The 19,588-nt window shown below is 45.4% G+C and overlaps 1 protein-coding gene across 2 annotated transcripts in view; it reads right to left on the reverse strand.

The window, feature by feature from the left end:
• The window catches only part of RASEF (RAS and EF-hand domain containing), a 70,954-nt gene that overhangs the window by 25,808 nt on the left and 25,558 nt on the right, over positions 1–19,588 (reverse strand). For both annotated transcript variants that reach the window (XR_016277745.1, XM_089494549.1), the window contains exons 4-8: positions 17,584–17,679; positions 15,016–15,093; positions 4,673–4,788; positions 4,506–4,574; positions 1,786–1,870 (exon numbers count right to left, since the gene is read on the reverse strand). Coding sequence is in view for 1 of the 2 variants with exons in the window: in XM_089494549.1 (XP_089350675.1) it covers positions 1,786–1,870; positions 4,506–4,574; positions 4,673–4,788; positions 15,016–15,093; positions 17,584–17,679 (444 nt within the window). In the remaining variant the exon portion in view is untranslated. The remainder of the gene's footprint in view (positions 1–1,785; positions 1,871–4,505; positions 4,575–4,672; positions 4,789–15,015; positions 15,094–17,583; positions 17,680–19,588) is intronic.

Here is a 19,588-nt window from a genome sequence, read left to right on the forward strand (position 1 = left end):
ACATAAAGAAAGCTTATTACTACTCCACTGAAAAGGTTCCAGAGTTTTCTATTTCCTTTGAATTGCATGAATCCTAGAGAATAAACAATGCAAATGAGGGATCTCTGTGATGTTTGAAATTTGGTTATATGTAAATGTATACACGTAGTTATATATGACAATCTAGAGGTTCAACATTCCAGGTTCCCTTAAGTATGTTATATGTACTCTTTAAAAAATACATTTATTTCACAACACTTACAGAAGGCAATCACCAAGTTATTATTTTTTTCAAACTATGCCTTCAGTGTATCTTGACAGAAAATTTTGAAGAGTGCTTATAGAGCAGCACCTTTCCCTTGTAATCAGAGACAAGTGGAATAGGTTGAGCATTATTGCATCCTCTCATTGTTGTTTGTTTTAAGGTCATTAATGACTTATGATGACTGCAGTGGGCCCTCCCCTTACACGGGGGATCCGTTCTGGATCTTCCCGCATAAGGGGAAATCCGTTTATGCTCACACCCCATTGGAACAAATGGGGCACATGCTCGCGGTTTGGGGCAGCGTGCACGCCACAGGTGCACACCATTGCTTTTATCACCATGCAGCTTCCACGTAAGCTGGAAGCCAACTATAGTGCACCCGCGTATGGCGCAAGTCCCCTCTTTGCTGTTCTTCTCTCAACGGGCAAATACTTTTTTTTATTCTGTCAGTTTTGTTTTGAGAACTGAAGGTTTATAAGGAAAGTGTGTTTCAGAGGGTGCTGTACTGTTTTTTAAATATTTTTAAATTCTACATTTTGAATTGGTTTTAATGTTAATAGTTTAATGCCATTAAAATCTTTTGTAAATTTCAACTACAGTTGGCCCTCCTTATCCACGGATTTCTTATCCGCAAATTCAAGCATCCGCAGCTTGAAAATATTCCAAAAAAGTATAAATTCCAAATAGCAAACTTTGATTTGCCATTTTATATAAAGGACATCATTTTGCTCTGCCATTATATTTAATGAGACTTGAGCATTCATGAATTTCGTTATCCACAGGGGATCCTGGAACCAAACCCCAGTGGATAACAAGGGCCCACTGTATATTGTATTTGTTTTAATTTGTAAGTTGCCTTCTGTTCCCATTTGAAGGTAAATAAAGTTAACAACAACAGGATACTACTGTATTCCATTATTAATAGGTATTCTAGATTATACAACTTTGTATTTCATATGGATGTTTTGATTTGCTGTTTTATGGCTTGAGGCTACAAGAATATATTTACATAATAAGCAATTGTATACAACTGCAAATCAACTGTAATTTAATATTTTAATTGAACTGTGTTTTAAGTTATAACTTTTATTTTATTTATATCTTTTTTTAATCTTGTAGTGAGCTGCCTTCAGCACTAATTTTTGGCCAAGGTTACAGAATAGGATATACAAAAAATAAATAAGAATGAACATCTCCAAGTCCTAATACTATTTAAAATGGAGAAATTTCCAGTGAACATTGTGGGGCTTTCATCTGACTAAATACACAAAGGATTACACTAGAATCCTTCAGTCGTATTCATGCTTACCAGGGAGTATATGAAGCATTAAACACAGTGAGGCTTACTTTCAAGTAACAATGCATACTGGATCATACTGTCATACTGAATCATACTGTCAGTTACTTTGGCATGAATCTTGAATAATAACATTATTTCTCTATGCTCTTAATGTACAACTTTTCATTGAGATAATTCAGAGCAAGTACCTGTACACAACACATTTATTTAAACATACTGATTATGCAATTTTGGTGCCTACCAGTGATTTGTTGTATATGCTCCAGCTATTTTCTAATGCACTTCTTAAGCCATCATTGCTGTCATGAAGTTTCCTATTAGCTGATCTTAAGAAACAAGCCAGAGGGGGAAAAACATTATGTGTATTACCAAAATACCTCAAGAGCATTTATTGTATTAATTTGTTGGCATTATGAAACTGGGGGGGGGGGGGGGAGGGGGGGAGAGAGACTTGAAAGGGGTTCCTATCTGTTCAGTGAACTCCAATGAAAATGACATGAAAATTCAGTGTAAATCTGATTACTACTAACAACATGGAATCACGTGAATGTAGTATTGCACTCCAAAGTTATACATTTGGAGGAACCATTGACCTCAAAACATACACATACATACATATATGCTTTGGGATTAATGGTTCCTCAATACTTTAATTACTCTCTTAGTTTAAAACAGTGGTTCCCAACCTTTGTTGGGCCGCGACCCCCATTGGGGACGAAAGTCCCACCCGCGGCCTCCCTGATTGGTTGGGAGGCTGGGAAGGGGCAGGACTTTCAGCCGCCTACAAGCCCCAGCGGGCTTTGCGGCCAGAAGTCCTGCTCCTTCCTGACATCCCAACCAATTAGGGAGGCTGCAGAGGGTAAAGGGGTGGGACATCTGGTTGCAAAACCCGCTGGGGCTTGCAGTCCAGTCCCCTTCTCCCTGCAGTTGCCTGGCAGCCCCGGGGAGAAGAGGAGGTGCCCCCTGTCCCTTCCCCCTCACGGGTGCTTGCACCCGCAGGAAGGGAGGGACAGGAAGAGGAGGCCCCCACACGTCCCTTCCCCCTCGCGGGTGCTTGCACTCACAGGAAGGGAGGGACAGGAGGAGGAGGCCCCCACACGTCCCTTCCCCCTCGCGGGTGCTTGCACCCACAGGAAGGGAGGGACAGGAAGAGGAGGCCCCCACACGTCCCTTCCGCCTCATGGGTGCTTGCACCCGCAGGAAGGATGGGACAGGAGGAGGCGGCCCTCACCCGTCCCTTCCCCCTCGTGGGTGCTTGCACCCACAGGAAGGAAGGGACAGGAGGAGGGGGTCCCCCGCCCCTTCCTCCCCATGGGTGCTTACGCCCGCGGAAAGGGACAGGAGGAGGGACCCCCTGCCCCTTCCTCCTTGTGCGTGCCTGCGCCAGCACGGGAACGCGCAGGGAGAAAGGGAAAGGAGGGAGCCCTGCCCCTTCCCCTTTTCTCCGCCGATGCCTGCTCCATAGCCGGCACCCGCGGGGAGAAGGTGAGGAGGGAGGCGGGGGGATTCCCAACCTGGCGGCCCCCTAGAAGAGGTCGGACCCCCATGTTGGGAACCCCTAGTTTAAAACTTCAAATATTAGCAGAACAAGAGGATGGAAGCTGAGAAACCAAAGACCTATCAAGCCCCTTCATAAAATTATGTGTGTAGATATATATATAGTTACACATGTGCCTACACACATAATTTTATGAAGGGGCTTGATAGGTCTTTGGTTTCTCAGCCTCTATCCTCTTGTTCTGCTAATATTTGAAGTTTTAAACTAAGAGAGTAATTAAAGTATTGAGTAAAAGTCATAGATATCATTTCCATAAACTCAGCATAGGTGGGCAATTGTTGGGACTGGTGGCCTCATTAGTCTTTAAGGAGACATCAGAATGGTTCATCCTACCCCACTCCCAACAAACACCCCAAGCTCAAAGCTGTGGAAGACAAGTCTGCCTATGGGGAGGGCTGACTGTACCTTATTTGTTTTTTTAAAAAAATAAGTGATTTAAAAGTCTATTGGCTCTGAGTGATTTGTATCCCCTTCCCCCAAGAATACCAAAGTTACACAGGTAAAATTTTTTAGTCTTTTTAAATTTTTGTTTGGAGGGATCAAACAAATTTTGCCTCTAACTCTGTGGTGACGTAATCCTTCTTAACACAGCAAGACTGAAATATCATATACTCCCAATTCTTTCGTATCCACAGATACATCAATCCTTAGTCTTAGCAAACATCTTGGAGGCAGAAGCAAAACTGGGTCAGACTAACTACAAGATTTACAAAGAGCAATAACATAAACCAATGACTTTACAAAATGGTGTGGGTTCATCAGACAACAGAAGGGTTACCGTATATACTTGTGTATAAGTTGAGAAATTTAGGTAAAAAATTGACCCCAAAAAGATGGGTCAACTTATATACGGGTCAATAAGGTAGGACCCAAGCCTCTGCAAGGGACAGCCTAACTGAAGAGAGGCTAGGGAAGGCGATTCATTGCCCTGAGCCTCTCCCATGCTGGGCTCCCTCCCCTGGGGAAAACGCAGCTCAATGGGAGGCTGGGAAAGGCAATCAATCGCCCTGCAGCCTGTCCTAAACTGGGCTCCCTCCCCAAGAGAAAGCCCTGCTGGGCAGAGGCTGGGAAAGGCAATCGATTGGCCTGCAGCCTCTCCCCATCTGGGCTCCCTCCTTAAGTCTGACCTTCGACTTATCCATAGGTCATATAGAAATTCTAAATTTTGGCCCCAAAAGTTGACCTTGGTCACTTTTGACCAACACAAGGTCACTTTTGACATACACAAGGTCAACTTATAGTCGAGTATATACGATAATTGAAATACAAGCCCAGACACAAGGGGGGGGGGGTAATTCACAGGAGCAAACAACAACAAAAATGTTTTTCTCTCTTAATTTACCTAAGGTAATAAAGCATTAAATATTAAAATTAATTAAAAAGTAGATTATTTAGCAGCTTACTGTAGTATCACTATCTGCCTTTCCAGACTATCTCTGTCTTCTGTGTACCCTCTGATCATGTCCAGGTCTCTATAAAACAAAATTAACATAATTTTTCTTCACAGACAGCACCACACACACACATATAATACACTTTTTCAACAGATTCAGCTACTAGTGAGTCTTACCTTTCTGAACTCAAACTATGATCTGCAATATCACTTTTCAAAGTATCTAATTCACTCTGAAGGAATGCTATATTTGTCTGTGCTTCCATAAGATTTTTTTTAAGTCTCTGGTTTTCCTAAAAATAAAGACAATTAAAATCAAAATTAATGAGCTTCTTAAAGTTTATGGAAGACCTGAAAAATGTTACTATGAAATTATAATAGAACTCCTTGCAAAGAAATTTAACCATCCATTTCAATATCAATATGTCCTGTTCTTTTTTCTATCCCTACATTTTTAACTTTACTTCATGTCATACATTCTATGGATTAATGAACTGGGATTATGGGGCAGAACCTCTTAAGGATATTTCTAGGGAGAAAGTAAAAGAAAATTACCTTTGCCTTGACCAGCTGTGGCACCATTTCTGTACCTTCAACTGAATCTTAAGCTGTCTCAATTGGTAACAGGTCAGACTGTCACCTAAACATGTATATACAGTGGAACCTCGGGATACGAAATACCCGGGTTACGAATTTTTCGGGACCCGAAAAAAACCCATAGGAAATTATTGATCCGGGTTACGAAAGTTTTTTCGGGTCCCGAAAAAACTTTTGGTGCTTTTCGGCGCGATTTTACACCAAATCGCGGCTTTTCCCCATTAGCGGCTATGGGGATTCGGCTTGCGAAAGCCGTTCGGGTTACGAAAGCGGCCGCGGAACGAATTAATTTCGTAACCCGAGGCTCCACTGTATACTCAAAACCTTAAATCCTATTAGTGACTAACATGTGTGTAAGTGCAACTTATGTATACTGTATATACTCATCTATAAGTAAAAAAAATATTTATTTATGGTATTTATACCCTGCCCTTCAGCCCTAATAGCTATCAGAGCGGCTTACAATTATTATTTTTAATTAGACAGTTCCCTGCCCTCAGGCTTACAATCTAAAAGACACGACACAAAAGAAGAAGGGAATGGTGGTGGGAAAAGGGATGAGGTCCAGTGGTTCTTCCCTCCCTCTGAGGCCTGGACCAAGGCAGATGGACTGGAGGGAGGGTTCTTCTTCTTCAGGCTAGCCTTGGTGGAGCTGGGCCTGCCTGTTGATATACTTTAAGAGGACCCTTTCCCTCTCCCCTTTTTCTCAAGCCCTGGCTGGGAGAAGCCAGCTTGGCCAGCTGTTTTTTAAAAGGCAGACTGCAGCCCTCAAATATTTTTGGGAAAAGGAGACAAGGGGGAAATGTCTGCTATTTTGCTGTTTTTAAGGGGGCAGAAACTAAGGAAATTATAGCAAACGTTATTGTTCCACGTTTTTGGCTGCCTTGTGTTGCCTTCTGGGACTTGTAGTTTAGAAAGGGGAACTGAGAATATTCAGCCAGAGAGCTCAAGCAGTGGCTGGGAAAAGAAGAGAGGGGAAGAAAGTCTTTTTATCTGCTGTTTTTAAATCTAAGACTCACTAGAGCTGGAGAGTCTGGCTGAGAGAGAGGGAGCCTCTCTTTAACTCTTTTTTCTCGAAAATAAGAAAACAGCAGCTGCTTGAGCTAGATTGCCCAAATGGAGAATCAAAGGGATGGGAGACAGAGACACACAGACACAGACTCAGACACACACACACACACAGAGAGAGAGAGAGAGAGAGAGAACTGTGGGGATGTAGCAGCAGTGATGGTTCTTTGAGCACTTCACAGAGCACCAAGAGCCAGAGAGACCAGGGCAGCAGCTCTAATGCCTCCACTCAAAGGAGTGCCAAGAGACAAATGGAGCACAGGAGACAGGAAAAGCAATTTCACCTCAACATTAGGAGGAACTCCTGACAGTAAGTGCTGTTCCACAGTGGAACACACTTCCTCAGAGAGTTGTGGAATCTCCTTCCTTAGAGGTCTTTAAAAAGAGGCTGGATGGCCATCTGCTTTGACTGAGAGTTCCTGCATGGCAGAATGGTGTTGGACTGGATGGCCCTTAGTGTCTTTTCCAACTCTATTATTCTGTGATACAGAGGTAGTGGCTGCACCTTCGACTTATCCATGGATCATATTAAAATCCATAATTTTGGCCCCCAAACCTCAACTTGAGATCGACTTGTACACGAGTATATATGGTATGTACATCTCTTTTTGGATGGGGTACAGAGGGCTCTCTTACCCTTGTACTCCATCTAAAACCCACACATGTGCCCGGCAGCTATCAAGGCCCAGGGGATACTACTGCTGCTGCTCCTTCTTAGAAAGAGAAAGAAAATAAGTGGGGAGACAATTGAGACTATAAAGATCCTGCTGTTCTGAGTTCTTGGGGAAGGAAAAGATAGATGGTCTCCATTGAGAGCACACTGTCATCTCTCTTCAGTCCAGAGCTGAAACCAGCTGTTTCCATGTCGTCTGAATTGTCTTCCCACTCCTGCCCTTCCCCACTGGTAAGAGACAGTGTTTGACAGCTTCCAAGTAGTGGGAAGAACTACACTGGTGCCTCGGGATACGAAATGATCGGGTTACGAAATTTCCGGGTTACGAAAAACTTGGATTGGAAAAAACTGTTTCGGGTTACGAAATATTTTTCGGGTTACGAAATGCATTTCGGCGCGAAATTCAAATGATGCAAAGTGCAGCTATAGGCTTTCCAGGGCTTTCCAGGGCTAACGGAAAGCTAAGGGGGCTGGTTTAGGGGTTAGCTTTGGCGCGAATTTTGAATTTCGTTAGCAGCAGTGATTGGCTTGAGAAATCAAGCTGATCATCTGGATTGGCTAACGAAATTGGGGGGGTGGCCTGGCTTGAGATACAAAAGCCGGCTTCCATTGATCTGCTCCTTTGTCTGGCCTTGTGGACTGTCTGAGCAAGAGTTTCTTCTGAGCTCTAACTTGGTTCCACTGTTGGTCTGGACTCTTCCTGGCTTTCTGCCTTTGGACTTTGCCAGGTGTATTCTTCGGATCAAGACCGGCCATCAGGAATTTCTCTACAGGTAGGTGGATGGATTTTTACCTTCTTCTTGTGGGGTGAGACAGTGTGAGCATGCTTTTGCTGTGTGGATTATGGGCTTGGGGTGCTGGTTTGCTTTTTTTTTTTTTTCTTTGCTGTTTTCAAAGTGTGGAGTGTGGGTTTTAAAACTTTGGCCATGGTCCCATGTGGGCCAGAGAGTGTGACCTTGGGGTGGCATTTTCAGATTTTGGGTTTCTGGCCTTTGGGTTAGTGTTCTTGGGTGCTTTGGTCATGGCTGTGATGTTTTCAAAGTGTGGGATGTGAGTTTTGCATGTTTGGCCTTGATTTGATGTGGGCCAGAGAGTGTGACTTTGGGGTTGCATTTTCAGATTTGGGGGTTTTGGCCTTTGGGTTTGTGTTCTGGGGTGCTTTGCTCATGGCTGTGATGTTTTCAAAGTGTGGGATGTGAGTTTTGCATGTTTGGCCTTGATTTGATGTGGGCCAGAGAGTGTGACTTTGGGGTTGCATTTTCAGATTTGGGGGTTTTGGCCTTTGGGTTTGTGTTCTGGGGTGCTTTGGTCATGGCTGTGATGTTTTCAAAGTGTGGGGTGTGAGTTTTAAAAGTTTGGCCTTGGTCTCATGTGGGCCAGAGAGTGTCACCATAGGGTGGCATTTTCAGATTTTGGGTTTCTGGCCTTTGGGTTTGTGTTCTTGGGTGCTTTGGTCATGGCTGTGATGATTTGAAAGTGTGGGCATCCATTTTTGCAAGTTTGGCCTTGGTCCCATGTGGGCCAGAGAGTGTGACTTTGGGGTTGCATTTTCAGATTTGGGGGTTTTGGCCTTTGGGTTTGTGTTCTTGGGTGCTTTGGCCTTGGCTGTGATGTTTTCAAAGTGTGGGGTGTGAGTTTTAAAAGTTTGGCCTTGGTCTCATGTGGGCCAGAGAGTGTCACCATAGGGTGGCATTTTCAGATTTTGGGTTTCTGGCCTTTGGGTTAGTGTTCTTGGGTGCTTTGGTCATGGCTGTGATGTTTTCAAAGTGTGGGATGTGAGTTTTGCATGTTTGGCCTTGATTTGATGTGGGCCAGAGAGTGTGACTTTGGGGTTGCATTTTCAGATTTGGGGGTTTTGGCCTTTGGGTTTGTGTTCTGGGGTTCTTTGGTCATGGCTGTGATGATTTGAAAGTGTGGGCATCCATTTTTGCAAGTTTGGCCTTGGTCCCATGTGGGCCAGAGAGTGTGACCTTGGGGTTGCATTTTCAGATTTGGGGGTTTTGGCCTTTGGGTTTGTGTTCTTGGGTGCTTTGGCCTTGGCTGTGATGTTTTCAAAGTGTGGGGTGTGAGTTTTAAAAGTTTGGCCTTGGTCTCATGTGGGCCAGAGAGTGTGACCTTGGGGTGGCATTTTCAGATTTTGGGTTTCTGGCCTTTGGGTTAGTGTTCTTGGGTGCTTTGGTCATGGCTGTGATGTTTTCAAAGTGTGGGATGTGAGTTTTGCATGTTTGGCCTTGATTTGATGTGGGCCAGAGAGTGTGACTTTGGGGTTGCATTTTCAGATTTGGGGGTTTTGGCCTTTGGGTTTGTGTTCTGGGGTGCTTTGCTCATGGCTGTGATGTTTTCAAAGTGTGGGATGTGAGTTTTGCATGTTTGGCCTTGATTTGATGTGGGCCAGAGAGTGTGACTTTGGGGTTGCATTTTCAGATTTGGGGGTTTTGGCCTTTGGGTTTGTGTTCTGGGGTGCTTTGGTCATGGCTGTGATGATTTGAAAGTGTGGGCATCCATTTTTGCAAGTTTGGCCTTGGTCCCATGTGGGCCAGAGAGTGTGACTTTGGGGTTGCATTTTCAGATTTGGGGGTTTTGGCCTTTGGGTTTGTGTTCTTGGGTGCTTTGGCCTTGGCTGTGATGTTTTCAAAGTGTGGGGTGTGAGTTTTAAAAGTTTGGCCTTGGTCTCATGTGGGCCAGAGAGTGTCACCATAGGGTGGCATTTTCAGATTTTGGGTTTCTGGCCTTTGGGTTAGTGTTCTTGGGTGCTTTGGTCATGGCTGTGATGTTTTCAAAGTGTGGGATGTGAGTTTTGCATGTTTGGCCTTGATTTGATGTGGGCCAGAGAGTGTGACTTTGGGGTTGCATTTTCAGATTTGGGGGTTTTGGCCTTTGGGTTTGTGTTCTGGGGTTCTTTGGTCATGGCTGTGATGATTTGAAAGTGTGGGCATCCATTTTTGCAAGTTTGGCCTTGGTCCCATGTGGGCCAGAGAGTGTGACCTTGGGGTTGCATTTTCAGATTTGGGGGTTTTGGCCTTTGGGTTTGTGTTCTTGGGTGCTTTGGCCTTGGCTGTGATGTTTTCAAAGTGTGGGGTGTGAGTTTTAAAAGTTTGGCCTTGGTCTCATGTGGGCCAGAGAGTGTCACCATAGGGTGGCATTTTCAGATTTTGGGTTTCTGGCCTTTGGGTTTGTGTTCTTGGGTGCTTTGGTCATGGCTGTGATGATTTGAAAGTGTGGGCATCCATTTTTGCAAGTTTGGCCTTGGTCCCATGTGGGCCAGAGAATGTGACCTTGGGGTTGCATTTTCAGATTTGGGGGTTTTGGCCTTTGGGTTTGTGTTCTTGGGTGCTTTGGCCTTGGCTGTGATGTTTTCAAAGTGTGGGGTGTGAGTTTTAAAAGTTTGGCCTTGGTCTCATGTGGGCCAGAGGGTGTCACCATAGGGTGGCATTTTCAGATTTTGGGTTTCTGGCCTTTGGGTTTGTGTTCTTGGGTGCTTTGGCCTTGGCTGTGATGTTTTCAAAGTGTGGGGTGTGAGTTTTAAAAGTTTGGCCTTGGTCTCATGTGGGCCAGAGAGTGTCACCATAGGGTGGCATTTTCAGATTTTGGGTTTCTGGCCTTTGGGTTTGTGTTCTTGGGTGCTTTGGCCTTGGCTGTGATGTTTTCAAAGTGTGGGGTGTGAGTTTTAAAAGTTTGGCCTTGGTCTCATGTGGGCCAGAGAGTGTCACCATAGGGTGGCATTTTCAGATTTTGGGTTTCTGGCCTTTGGGTTTGTGTTCTTGGGTGCTTTGGCCTTGGCTGTGATGTTTTCAAAGTGTGGGGTGTGAGTTTTAAAAGTTTGGCCTTGGTCCCATGTGGGCCTCAGAGTGTCACCATAGGGTGGCATTTTCAGATTTTGGGTTTCTGGCCTTTGGGTTAGTGTTCTGGGGTGCTTTGGTCATGGCTGTGATGTTTTCAAAGTGTGGGATGTGAGTTTTGCATGTTTGGCCTTGATTTGATGTGGGCCAGAGAGTGTGACTTTGGGGTTGCATTTTCAGATTTGGGGGTTTTGGCCTTTGGGTTTGTGTTCTGGGGTGCTTTGGTCATGGCTGTGATGATTTGAAAGTGTGGGCATCCATTTTTGCAAGTTTGGCCTTGGTCCCATGTGGGCCAGAGAGTGTGACCTTGGGGTGGCATTTTCAGATTTTGGGTTTCTGGCCTTTGGGTTTGTGTTCTTGGGTGCTTTGGTCATGGCTGTGATGATTTGAAAGTGTGGGCATCCATTTTTGCAAGTTTGGCCTTGGTCCCATGTGGGCCAGAGAGTGTGACTTTGGGGTTGCATTTTCAGATTTGGGGGTTTTGGCCTTTGGGTTTGTGTTCTGGGGTGCTTTGGTCATGGCTGTGATGATTTGAAAGTGTGGGCATCCATTTTTGCAAGTTTGGCCTTGGTCCCATGTGGGCCAGAGAGTGTGACCTTGGGGTTGCATTTTCAGATTTGGGGGTTTTGGCCTTTGGGTTTGTGTTCTTGGGTGCTTTGGCCTTGGCTGTGATGTTTTCAAAGTGTGGGGTGTGAGTTTTAAAAGTTTGGCCTTGGTCTCATGTGGGCCAGAGAGTGTCACCATAGGGTGGCATTTTCAGATTTTGGGTTTCTGGCCTTTGGGTTAGTGTTCTTGGGTGCTTTGGTCATGGCTGTGATGTTTTCAAAGTGTGGGATGTGAGTTTTGCATGTTTGGCCTTGATTTGATGTGGGCCAGAGAGTGTGACTTTGGGGTTGCATTTTCAGATTTGGGGGTTTTGGCCTTTGGGTTTGTGTTCTGGGGTGCTTTGCTCATGGCTGTGATGTTTTCAAAGTGTGGGATGTGAGTTTTGCATGTTTGGCCTTGATTTGATGTGGGCCAGAGAGTGTGACTTTGGGGTTGCATTTTCAGATTTGGGGGTTTTGGCCTTTGGGTTTGTGTTCTGGGGTGCTTTGCTCATGGCTGTGATGTTTTCAAAGTGTGGGATGTGAGTTTTGCATGTTTGGCCTTGATTTGATGTGGGCCAGAGAGTGTGACTTTGGGGTTGCATTTTCAGATTTGGGGGTTTTGGCCTTTGGGTTTGTGTTCTGGGGTGCTTTGGTCATGGCTGTGATGATTTGAAAGTGTGGGCATCCATTTTTGCAAGTTTGGCCTTGGTCCCATGTGGGCCAGAGAGTGTGACCTTGGGGTTGCATTTTCAGATTTGGGGGTTTTGGCCTTTGGGTTTGTGTTCTTGGGTGCTTTGGCCTTGGCTGTGATGTTTTCAAAGTGTGGGGTGTGAGTTTTAAAAGTTTGGCCTTGGTCTCATGTGGGCCAGAGAGTGTCACCATAGGGTGGCATTTTCAGAGTTTGGGTTTCTGGCCTTTGGGTTTGTGTTCTTGGGTGCTTTGGTCATGGCTGTGATGATTTGAAAGTGTGGGCATCCATTTTTGCAAGTTTGGCCTTGGTCCCATGTGGGCCAGAGAGTGTGACCTTGGGGTGGCATTTTCAGATTTTGGGTTTCTGGCCTTTGGGTTTGTGTTCTTGGGTGCTTTGGTCATGGCTGTGATGATTTGAGAGTGTGGGGTGTGAGTTTTGCAAGTTTGGGCCAGAGAGTGTGACCATGGGGGTGGGGGTGGTTTCCAATTGTGGCTTTTGCTCAGTGCCTGTGCCTTTTGTCCTTTTTAGGCTTGAGCTATGGCTCCCAAGAAAGCCACAGATAAAAGCGGCGGTGACAAAAAGAAGAGGGCTCCCTTGTCCTTGGAGGACAAGAAGGAAATCATCGCCAAGCACGAGAGGGGCGTGCGCTTGGTGGACATTGCCAAGGAGTATGGACGAAACCCTTCGACAATTGGCACTGTCCTCAAGCAGAAGGAGGCCATCAGAGCTGTTGTGGCTCCAGCGAAAGGCGTGACAACGATTGCCAAGCAGAGGACACCGAAGCACGAGGAGATGGAGCGCCTGCTGCTCCTCTGGATTAAGGAAAAGGAGCGAGTCGGGGACACTGTGACCACCTCGGTCATCTGTGAGAAGGCCACCACCATTTTCGAAGACCTGGCCAGCAAGGAGGCAGGTGAAGGAACTTCTTCCCAGGAGGAGCCAGCCACCCCGGAATTCAAAGCATCACGTGGCTGGTTTGAAAGGTTCAAGAAGAGGACCGGGATCCACTCTGTCGTCCGTCACGGCGAGGCGTCCAGCGCAGACCACCAGGCCGCCGAAGCATTTGTCATCGAGTTCAAGGCCATGGTGGAGGAGGAAGGCTACGTCCCGCAGCAAGTGTTCAATTGCGACGAGACGGGCCTCTTCTGGAAGAAGATGCCTCGCCGCACCTACATCACCCAGGAGGAGAGGAGATTGCCAGGCCACAAGCCTATGAAGGACCGCTTCACACTTGCGTTGTGTGCCAATGCCAGCGGGGACTGTAAGGTCAAGCCCCTGTTGGTGTACCACTCTGAAAATCCAAGGGCCTTCAAGGCACACAACATTCAGAAGGACAGGTTGCCAGTGATGTGGCGTTCCAATGGCCGCGCATGGGTCACACGCCTCCTTTTCGTGGAATGGATCAACAGTGTCTTCGCCCCGACTGTGAAGCGGTACCTGGAGGAAGAGGATTTGCCCTTGAAGTGCCTCCTCCTCTTGGACAATGCTCCTGCGCACCCGCATGGCCTGGAGAAGGACATCCTTGCAGAGTTCTCCTTCATCAAGGTCCAGTTTCTGCCGCCCAACACGACCTCCCTCTTGCAACCCATGGACCAGCAGGTGATTGCCAACTTCAAGAAGATCTACACCAAGCACCTGTTCAAGCGTTGTTTTGATGTGACGGAGAGCACACAGCTGACCCTTCGAGAGTTCTGGAAGCAGCATTTTGATATCGTCGTGTGCTTGAAGATGGTGGACTTGGCCTGGCAGGAGATCACCAGGCGCAACCTGATTGCTGCGTGGAGGAAGCTGTGGCCTGATGCTTCTTCCTTGGAAGGGTCACAGACCGAGGGTGCTGAGCCAGGTGAAGAAGAAGAGGTGACTGAGATCGTCTCCATCGCAAGGTCCCTGGGACTCGACGTGGACAACGAGGACGTGGAGGAACTCATTGAGGAGCACAGCGAGGACCTGACAACAGAGGACCTGAAGGCCTTGGCGGCCATGCAACACTCGGCCGTGGATGAGGACGTGCTCCATTTCGACAGGGGCCAGCAGGAGGAGGCTGCGGGGGCATTTTTGCCAACAGCAGAAATTAAAGACATTTTGCGGCAATTCCACAATGTGTCTTCATATGTTGAGAAGCACCACCCTGAGAAGGTGCTCACCAGCCATGCCATTGCCCATTTTGATAATGTCTGCCTTAGCCATTTTAAGAACGTGCTTAAGGCCCGGCAAAAGCAGACATCCTTGGACCAGTTCTTCACTAGAGAGGGAGAACCGTCATCCAAGAAGGGAAAAGGTGACCCTTAAAAAAAAGGTGACCCTTAAAAAAAACACCAAATTTTAAAAAAAAAAATTGTTGTTAAACTGGTTAACTTTGTTAAATTGGTTGCATTGGCTAAATTGGCTGAATTGGTTGAATTGGCTAAATTGGCTGAATTGGCTGAATTGGTTGAATTGGGTTGAATTGGGTTGAATTGGTTTAAATTTGGCTTTTTTGGCTGCCCCTCTCCTCCTCCTCCTGCCTCACTCTGAGATGCCAGGACCAGATGCCAAGACCAGCAAAAGATAAGTCAAAAACATTTTTTTTCTTTATCCTTTAGAAACTTTAGAATGGACCTGCCAGTCATTGTTAAGCTCTTTAGTGCCTCAGGCAACTTTGTATTACATTGTATTGTAGGGTACTTAGCTTAATAGGCCTCTATTGTACCTTTGTTTTCACTTGCAGGTTCAGTCTGAGGTCATAGAACGCATTAGTTATTTTCAATGGAAAAAGCGTTTCGGGTTACGAAATTTTCGGCTTACGAAAGGAATAGCGGAACGAATTAATTTCGTAACCCGAGGTAGCAGTGTATACATGTGGAACTACATGTACATGTAGGTTATTGGCCTATATACCCATTATGAATAATGTCATTTCTTTTCACTCTGGAATGCTAGTCATTCTCTATATAACTTTGACAACTTAAGAAAAATATCATCCTTCCACAAATTATATAAATATGGCAGGTGGCAGAGATAACAGTTACATTAACAGAGATAGACTAAGTTACTACCCCAAGTAGAAAGCTTTAGGAAATTCATACCAACGTCAAGTCATGTATCCTGGTCTTAAAGGCTGCCAAATCTTCTTTGTGATTAATATTTCTAGATTGTTCTTCAAGCTGAAATAGTAAAGAAATTGTGGTTACTAGAGTGAAGTGTGTTTGACTGATCCATAAGAGTGCATGGAGATCAGCAGAAAGAGATCAAGGCACACACCAGAGGTGAGCAACTTTAGTGGGGCTCAGCCTTTTGAGACTTTTGGGATTACCAAAAATGCCAAAAAAACAAGAGCTCAGGAGACATAACAACAGCCTAGGGAACACACACACACCTACCACATACAAAAACATATTATTTCTTTATATAACCCTTGAACATCTTGGTCACAACACCATCCCCAGGCTTGTCTGGTGAAGACACAGGAGAGAATCTTCTTAGTTGACAGCTTCTTTGCTGTCTTTTGACTGCCAGGCAAAAACTTAAAAAAAAAAAAAAAAAGCTATTCAGCCTTTTTTAACTGGTTGAGGCAGAAGTTTTTTAAAAGAGGTGTGTTATATTTTTTGCTATGCTCTGACTGTGTTTTTAACTGTTTAAAATTAATGTTTTAATTGATTCGTTGTTCAGTGGGTTTTTTAACTTTTCCATTAAATATTCTTTTAGCAATACATATTTTGTTTTACCTTACACAGTCTGCCTCCATATATGCTGACTTGCCATCTGCGGATTTGAGCATACGCGGATGGCAAGCCCGCGGGGGGGTGGGTGTTGGTGGAGGAGAAGGAGGGAGAAGGAGAACGAGGAAGAGCGGAGAGGAGGAGGAGGAGGAGCGGCGGCAGAGCAACAGAGGGGGTAAGAGGAGGAGGAGAAAGTGGAGGATGTGGGAAGGAGGAGGAGGAAGAGGAAGAGCAGAGAAGAGGAAGACGAGTGGTGGCAGTACGGCAGAGGGGAGGAGGGGGAGGAAGGCAAAGCAGGCAGGGTGGGCTGGGAGTGACCCCCAGGAGCCAAGGGGCAGGAGACACGGGGGGCTTCGGGAGGCCAGCAGAAGCACAGAGACCAGGAAGGCAGGCCACTACTGCACCTCCCCCCACCATGCCTGTTCTTCTCAAAGGCTCCTCAGCTGCAAGTGCAAAGGAAGGCGGGTTACAGACCGCCGCTTTGCGGCGGTCTGCCACCGCTGCCGCTTGCTCCATGAGAGAGCTGTAGCAGCCACACCGCGCGACTCCCGCGCGGAGCAAAAAAGGAGCTCCAAAATGGAGCTCCTTCTTGCGGTGCCTCTATGACGTCGCGAGGCACTGCTGGCGCATTCGCGACGTCATAGGCGCCGCGACACGTCTGGACGCTATGCATCCGATACGTAAACATGGCGGCCCCCATGTGGAAGGTGCGCCGCCATGTTGTACGTATGGAATATGTACTAGGGTTAGGGGGGTGCAGAAGCACCGCCCCTTCCTAACCCTAATACGTATTCCATACGTATTTTTTGGCAGTCTATAACCCGCCAAAATGAGGAGAGGAGGAAGAGGAGGAAGAAAAAAGGAAGGGGAAGAGAAGGAGATAGGAACAGGAGGAAGAAGAAAAGGAGGGCGAGCGGCAGCAGGGCAACGGAGGGGAAAGAGGAGGAGGAGGAACAGCTGTAGGAGTGGCGACGGGTGAAGAAGAGGAGGAAGAAGAGGAAGGAAGAGGAGGTGGGAAAGAGAAAGAGGAGGAGAAAGAGCGGTGGCGGCAGCGACAGAGGAAGAAGAGGAGGAGGAGGAGAAGGAGAGGGGGCAGGGAAGAGGAGGAAGAAGAGGCAGCATGAATTTTCCTAGACTAAAGCCTCCTTCCTCAGATGCTTTGGTGGAGTGGGAGCCAGGGACAGACATGAGGTGACTTCCTTCCTGTCAGTTTTCTTCACTGTTCAGCTTTCCTCCTTCTTCCCCACCATTTCCCAAAGCTCTTCTCCCCGACGTTTCCTCCTCTTTTCTCTTCACTCCACTGCCCTTATTTCAAAACACACACCCCATGTGTCCCTCCTCCTCCCAGTGACTGACTGCCAACCTCCCAGTTGACCTTCCCAGCCCTTCCTTCCTTCCTTCCTTCCTTCCTTCCTTCCTTCCTTCCTTCCTCTCACTCACATTCACCCACCAGCAGGATCATCACGTCCTTCTTCATGGCCCCGCTTTTTCCCCTCCTGGGCCCGGAGGAGGAGAAGAGGGGGGGAAGGGGGTAGAAGAGTACCCCCCGCTGCCTGCTGCAGTGAGAATGGTGAGGCTGGCATCAGGGAGGGGGCAGGAGGAAAAGTGCCATTGTCCGCTACTGAGTTGAGCATATGCAGATTTTGGTATCTGTGGTGGGGTCTGGAACAGATCCCCTGCCGATACTGAGAGCCCACTGTATTGTAAGGCAACTTCGTTCCCAAATTGAGAGAAATATGGTATGTTAAATAAATAAATAAGAATGCCAGTTTCCTTACTTTCTAAAAAAAACCAAGCAAATATATAACAAGATTACACTGAAGGCTCACCTTTAAATTCTCCTCATAACCAATGATGGCAAAATGTTATCATAAGTTCAAGCTCCAATGAGTTAGTCACAAAACAAAGCAAAATCATAAAATCCATGATACTTACCATTTTTAGTTTCTTTATCGTCACCTGGAGATCTCCAACTTCTGTTTCATACTGACGCTTCAGATCATTCAAGGCCTCCTCAGCTTTCCGCTTTTCCTACAACAATTCACATTTTTGTTAAATTGAAAATGGCAGAGCTCACAATTTACTCTTCTGAAGCAGACAAATCTCTGTATCCTTAATATTATACCCTTATATGTATTATATACCCTTAAAGTAGGCCCACAGGCCAAATTCAATTGAAGTGGTGCTGCTGCTTCCTATTACATTTATTTATATCCCACTTTTCTCTCAAAATTAGGACTGAAAGAGCTACTCAGTGGTGAGTGGTGCAAAAGGAAAAGGGTGGCACCTGTTTTAGCTTAAAGAACTTACTGCTAGTGTGTAAGCCTTAAGAAATGCAATACAGCTTTTTGGGGTGATTCAAAAACCTGCACAATAGCTGGGAAACTACCAAATGATAGTGGCCTTCCTGGGACCCTCAGAAGACCAAACTGGGACCTTAAGAAGGGCCCCAGGCTTGAGGCTCCCCATCCCTGCCTGAAATTGTGAGTGAAAATGCATATATGACCACAGTAAAATATTGTTGTGGTATGTATTACACAACTGTTGGCACTAAAGAAGAAATTCCATAGTACGGGCTGGCACATAAAGTACAGGTCAACTATGTCATGAGTCATTCTAGTGTCAGTGGCAACACTGCATGGGTACCATTAAAATTTATAGTTGGCACTATCCCACAAAGTAAATATCACAGTGGCTTTGCATTTACATTTGGGGTGTCATACTTTTTGAAAATATGTGCCTATAGAGAACAGGGGAAGATAAGTATAATTTCAAACAGTGATAAGACAAATACGTCATCATGGGCCAGCCCTAATATTTGGCTCTAAGTGGTGGATTGTTCATGATTTATAAAATGCTCATCTACCTAGGCAAGACTTCCCCAGCTTAGTGCCCTTCCAATCCTTTGAATTACAACTTCCAGCATACCTTGCTGCAATGGCATCACTAGTGTTGGCATTGCCCAATGTGGTAACTCATGGTATCATTCTTCATTGACCTCCTCCCATATCAAACCATACAGAATATGTATCTTGTTTACTATTGCAATAAAATAATACATATCTTGTTTTAATATTGTAATAATTTAATTATATTTTAATGTACTATTTTTGTATACTTTTAATTGTACTGTTTTTTAATGTTGTGAGTTACCCTTTAGAGAAAGGGTGGGATATAATAATAATAATAATAATAATAATAATAATACAGTACAAAAATCATGTTTTTTGTACTAATGTTACTTATAAATTGTAATTCCCATATATCACTGAATGTAATGGCAACAGTTGTGAGGTAAATAATGAGCAAATTTAAAATTATACCTTTAATTTCTAATATCATAAGGGCAGTCTCAATGTATTTATATTTGCATAGTTTCAGTTGGTTAAAGGGAAAACTTGGTAAGATGTGATTTTTTTTTAAAGAAAATTTTTAGAGTAAAAAAAATTTCTTTAAAAATCTGAGGCCTCTCCTTTTTCTGCCCACTGTGCCTCGGCCCATTTGCACCTTCTCTTCTGCTGAGCTTCAGGGTTTTAAAGGATGCAGGTAAATGCCATAGCCCATTTCTGCCAAAAAGCAGACATTTGGGAAGCAGTGGTGTCACCCACACCTTAGGGTGTCACCCAATGCAACCCACATTCTCTGCATCCCTAATGATGTCTCTGCCTTGTTAGCTGAGAATGATGAGAGTTTGGTTTATAACATCTGAAGGATAACAGGCTAGGGAAAGCTGGCCTAGGCATTCCAATGTTGCTGATGGGTTTAAAGTGGGATCAAAAATCTTCAATAAGATGAACACCCAGTCTGCATTACCAGGAATAGTTTGGACTTTTTCATTTAAAAATTACAGTGTAATGGTGTGCATTTATTGTTTTTTACAATACAGAACTGATACAACACATTGACTAACATTTTCTGTTTGTCACAGAAACGGTTCACA

The sequence above is a fragment of the Sceloporus occidentalis genome, unplaced genomic scaffold (assembly GCF_023333645.1).
Source record: "Sceloporus occidentalis isolate IW3139 unplaced genomic scaffold, rSceOcc1.0.p SCAF_73, whole genome shotgun sequence".
Taxonomy (NCBI): domain Eukaryota; kingdom Metazoa; phylum Chordata; class Lepidosauria; order Squamata; family Phrynosomatidae; genus Sceloporus; species Sceloporus occidentalis.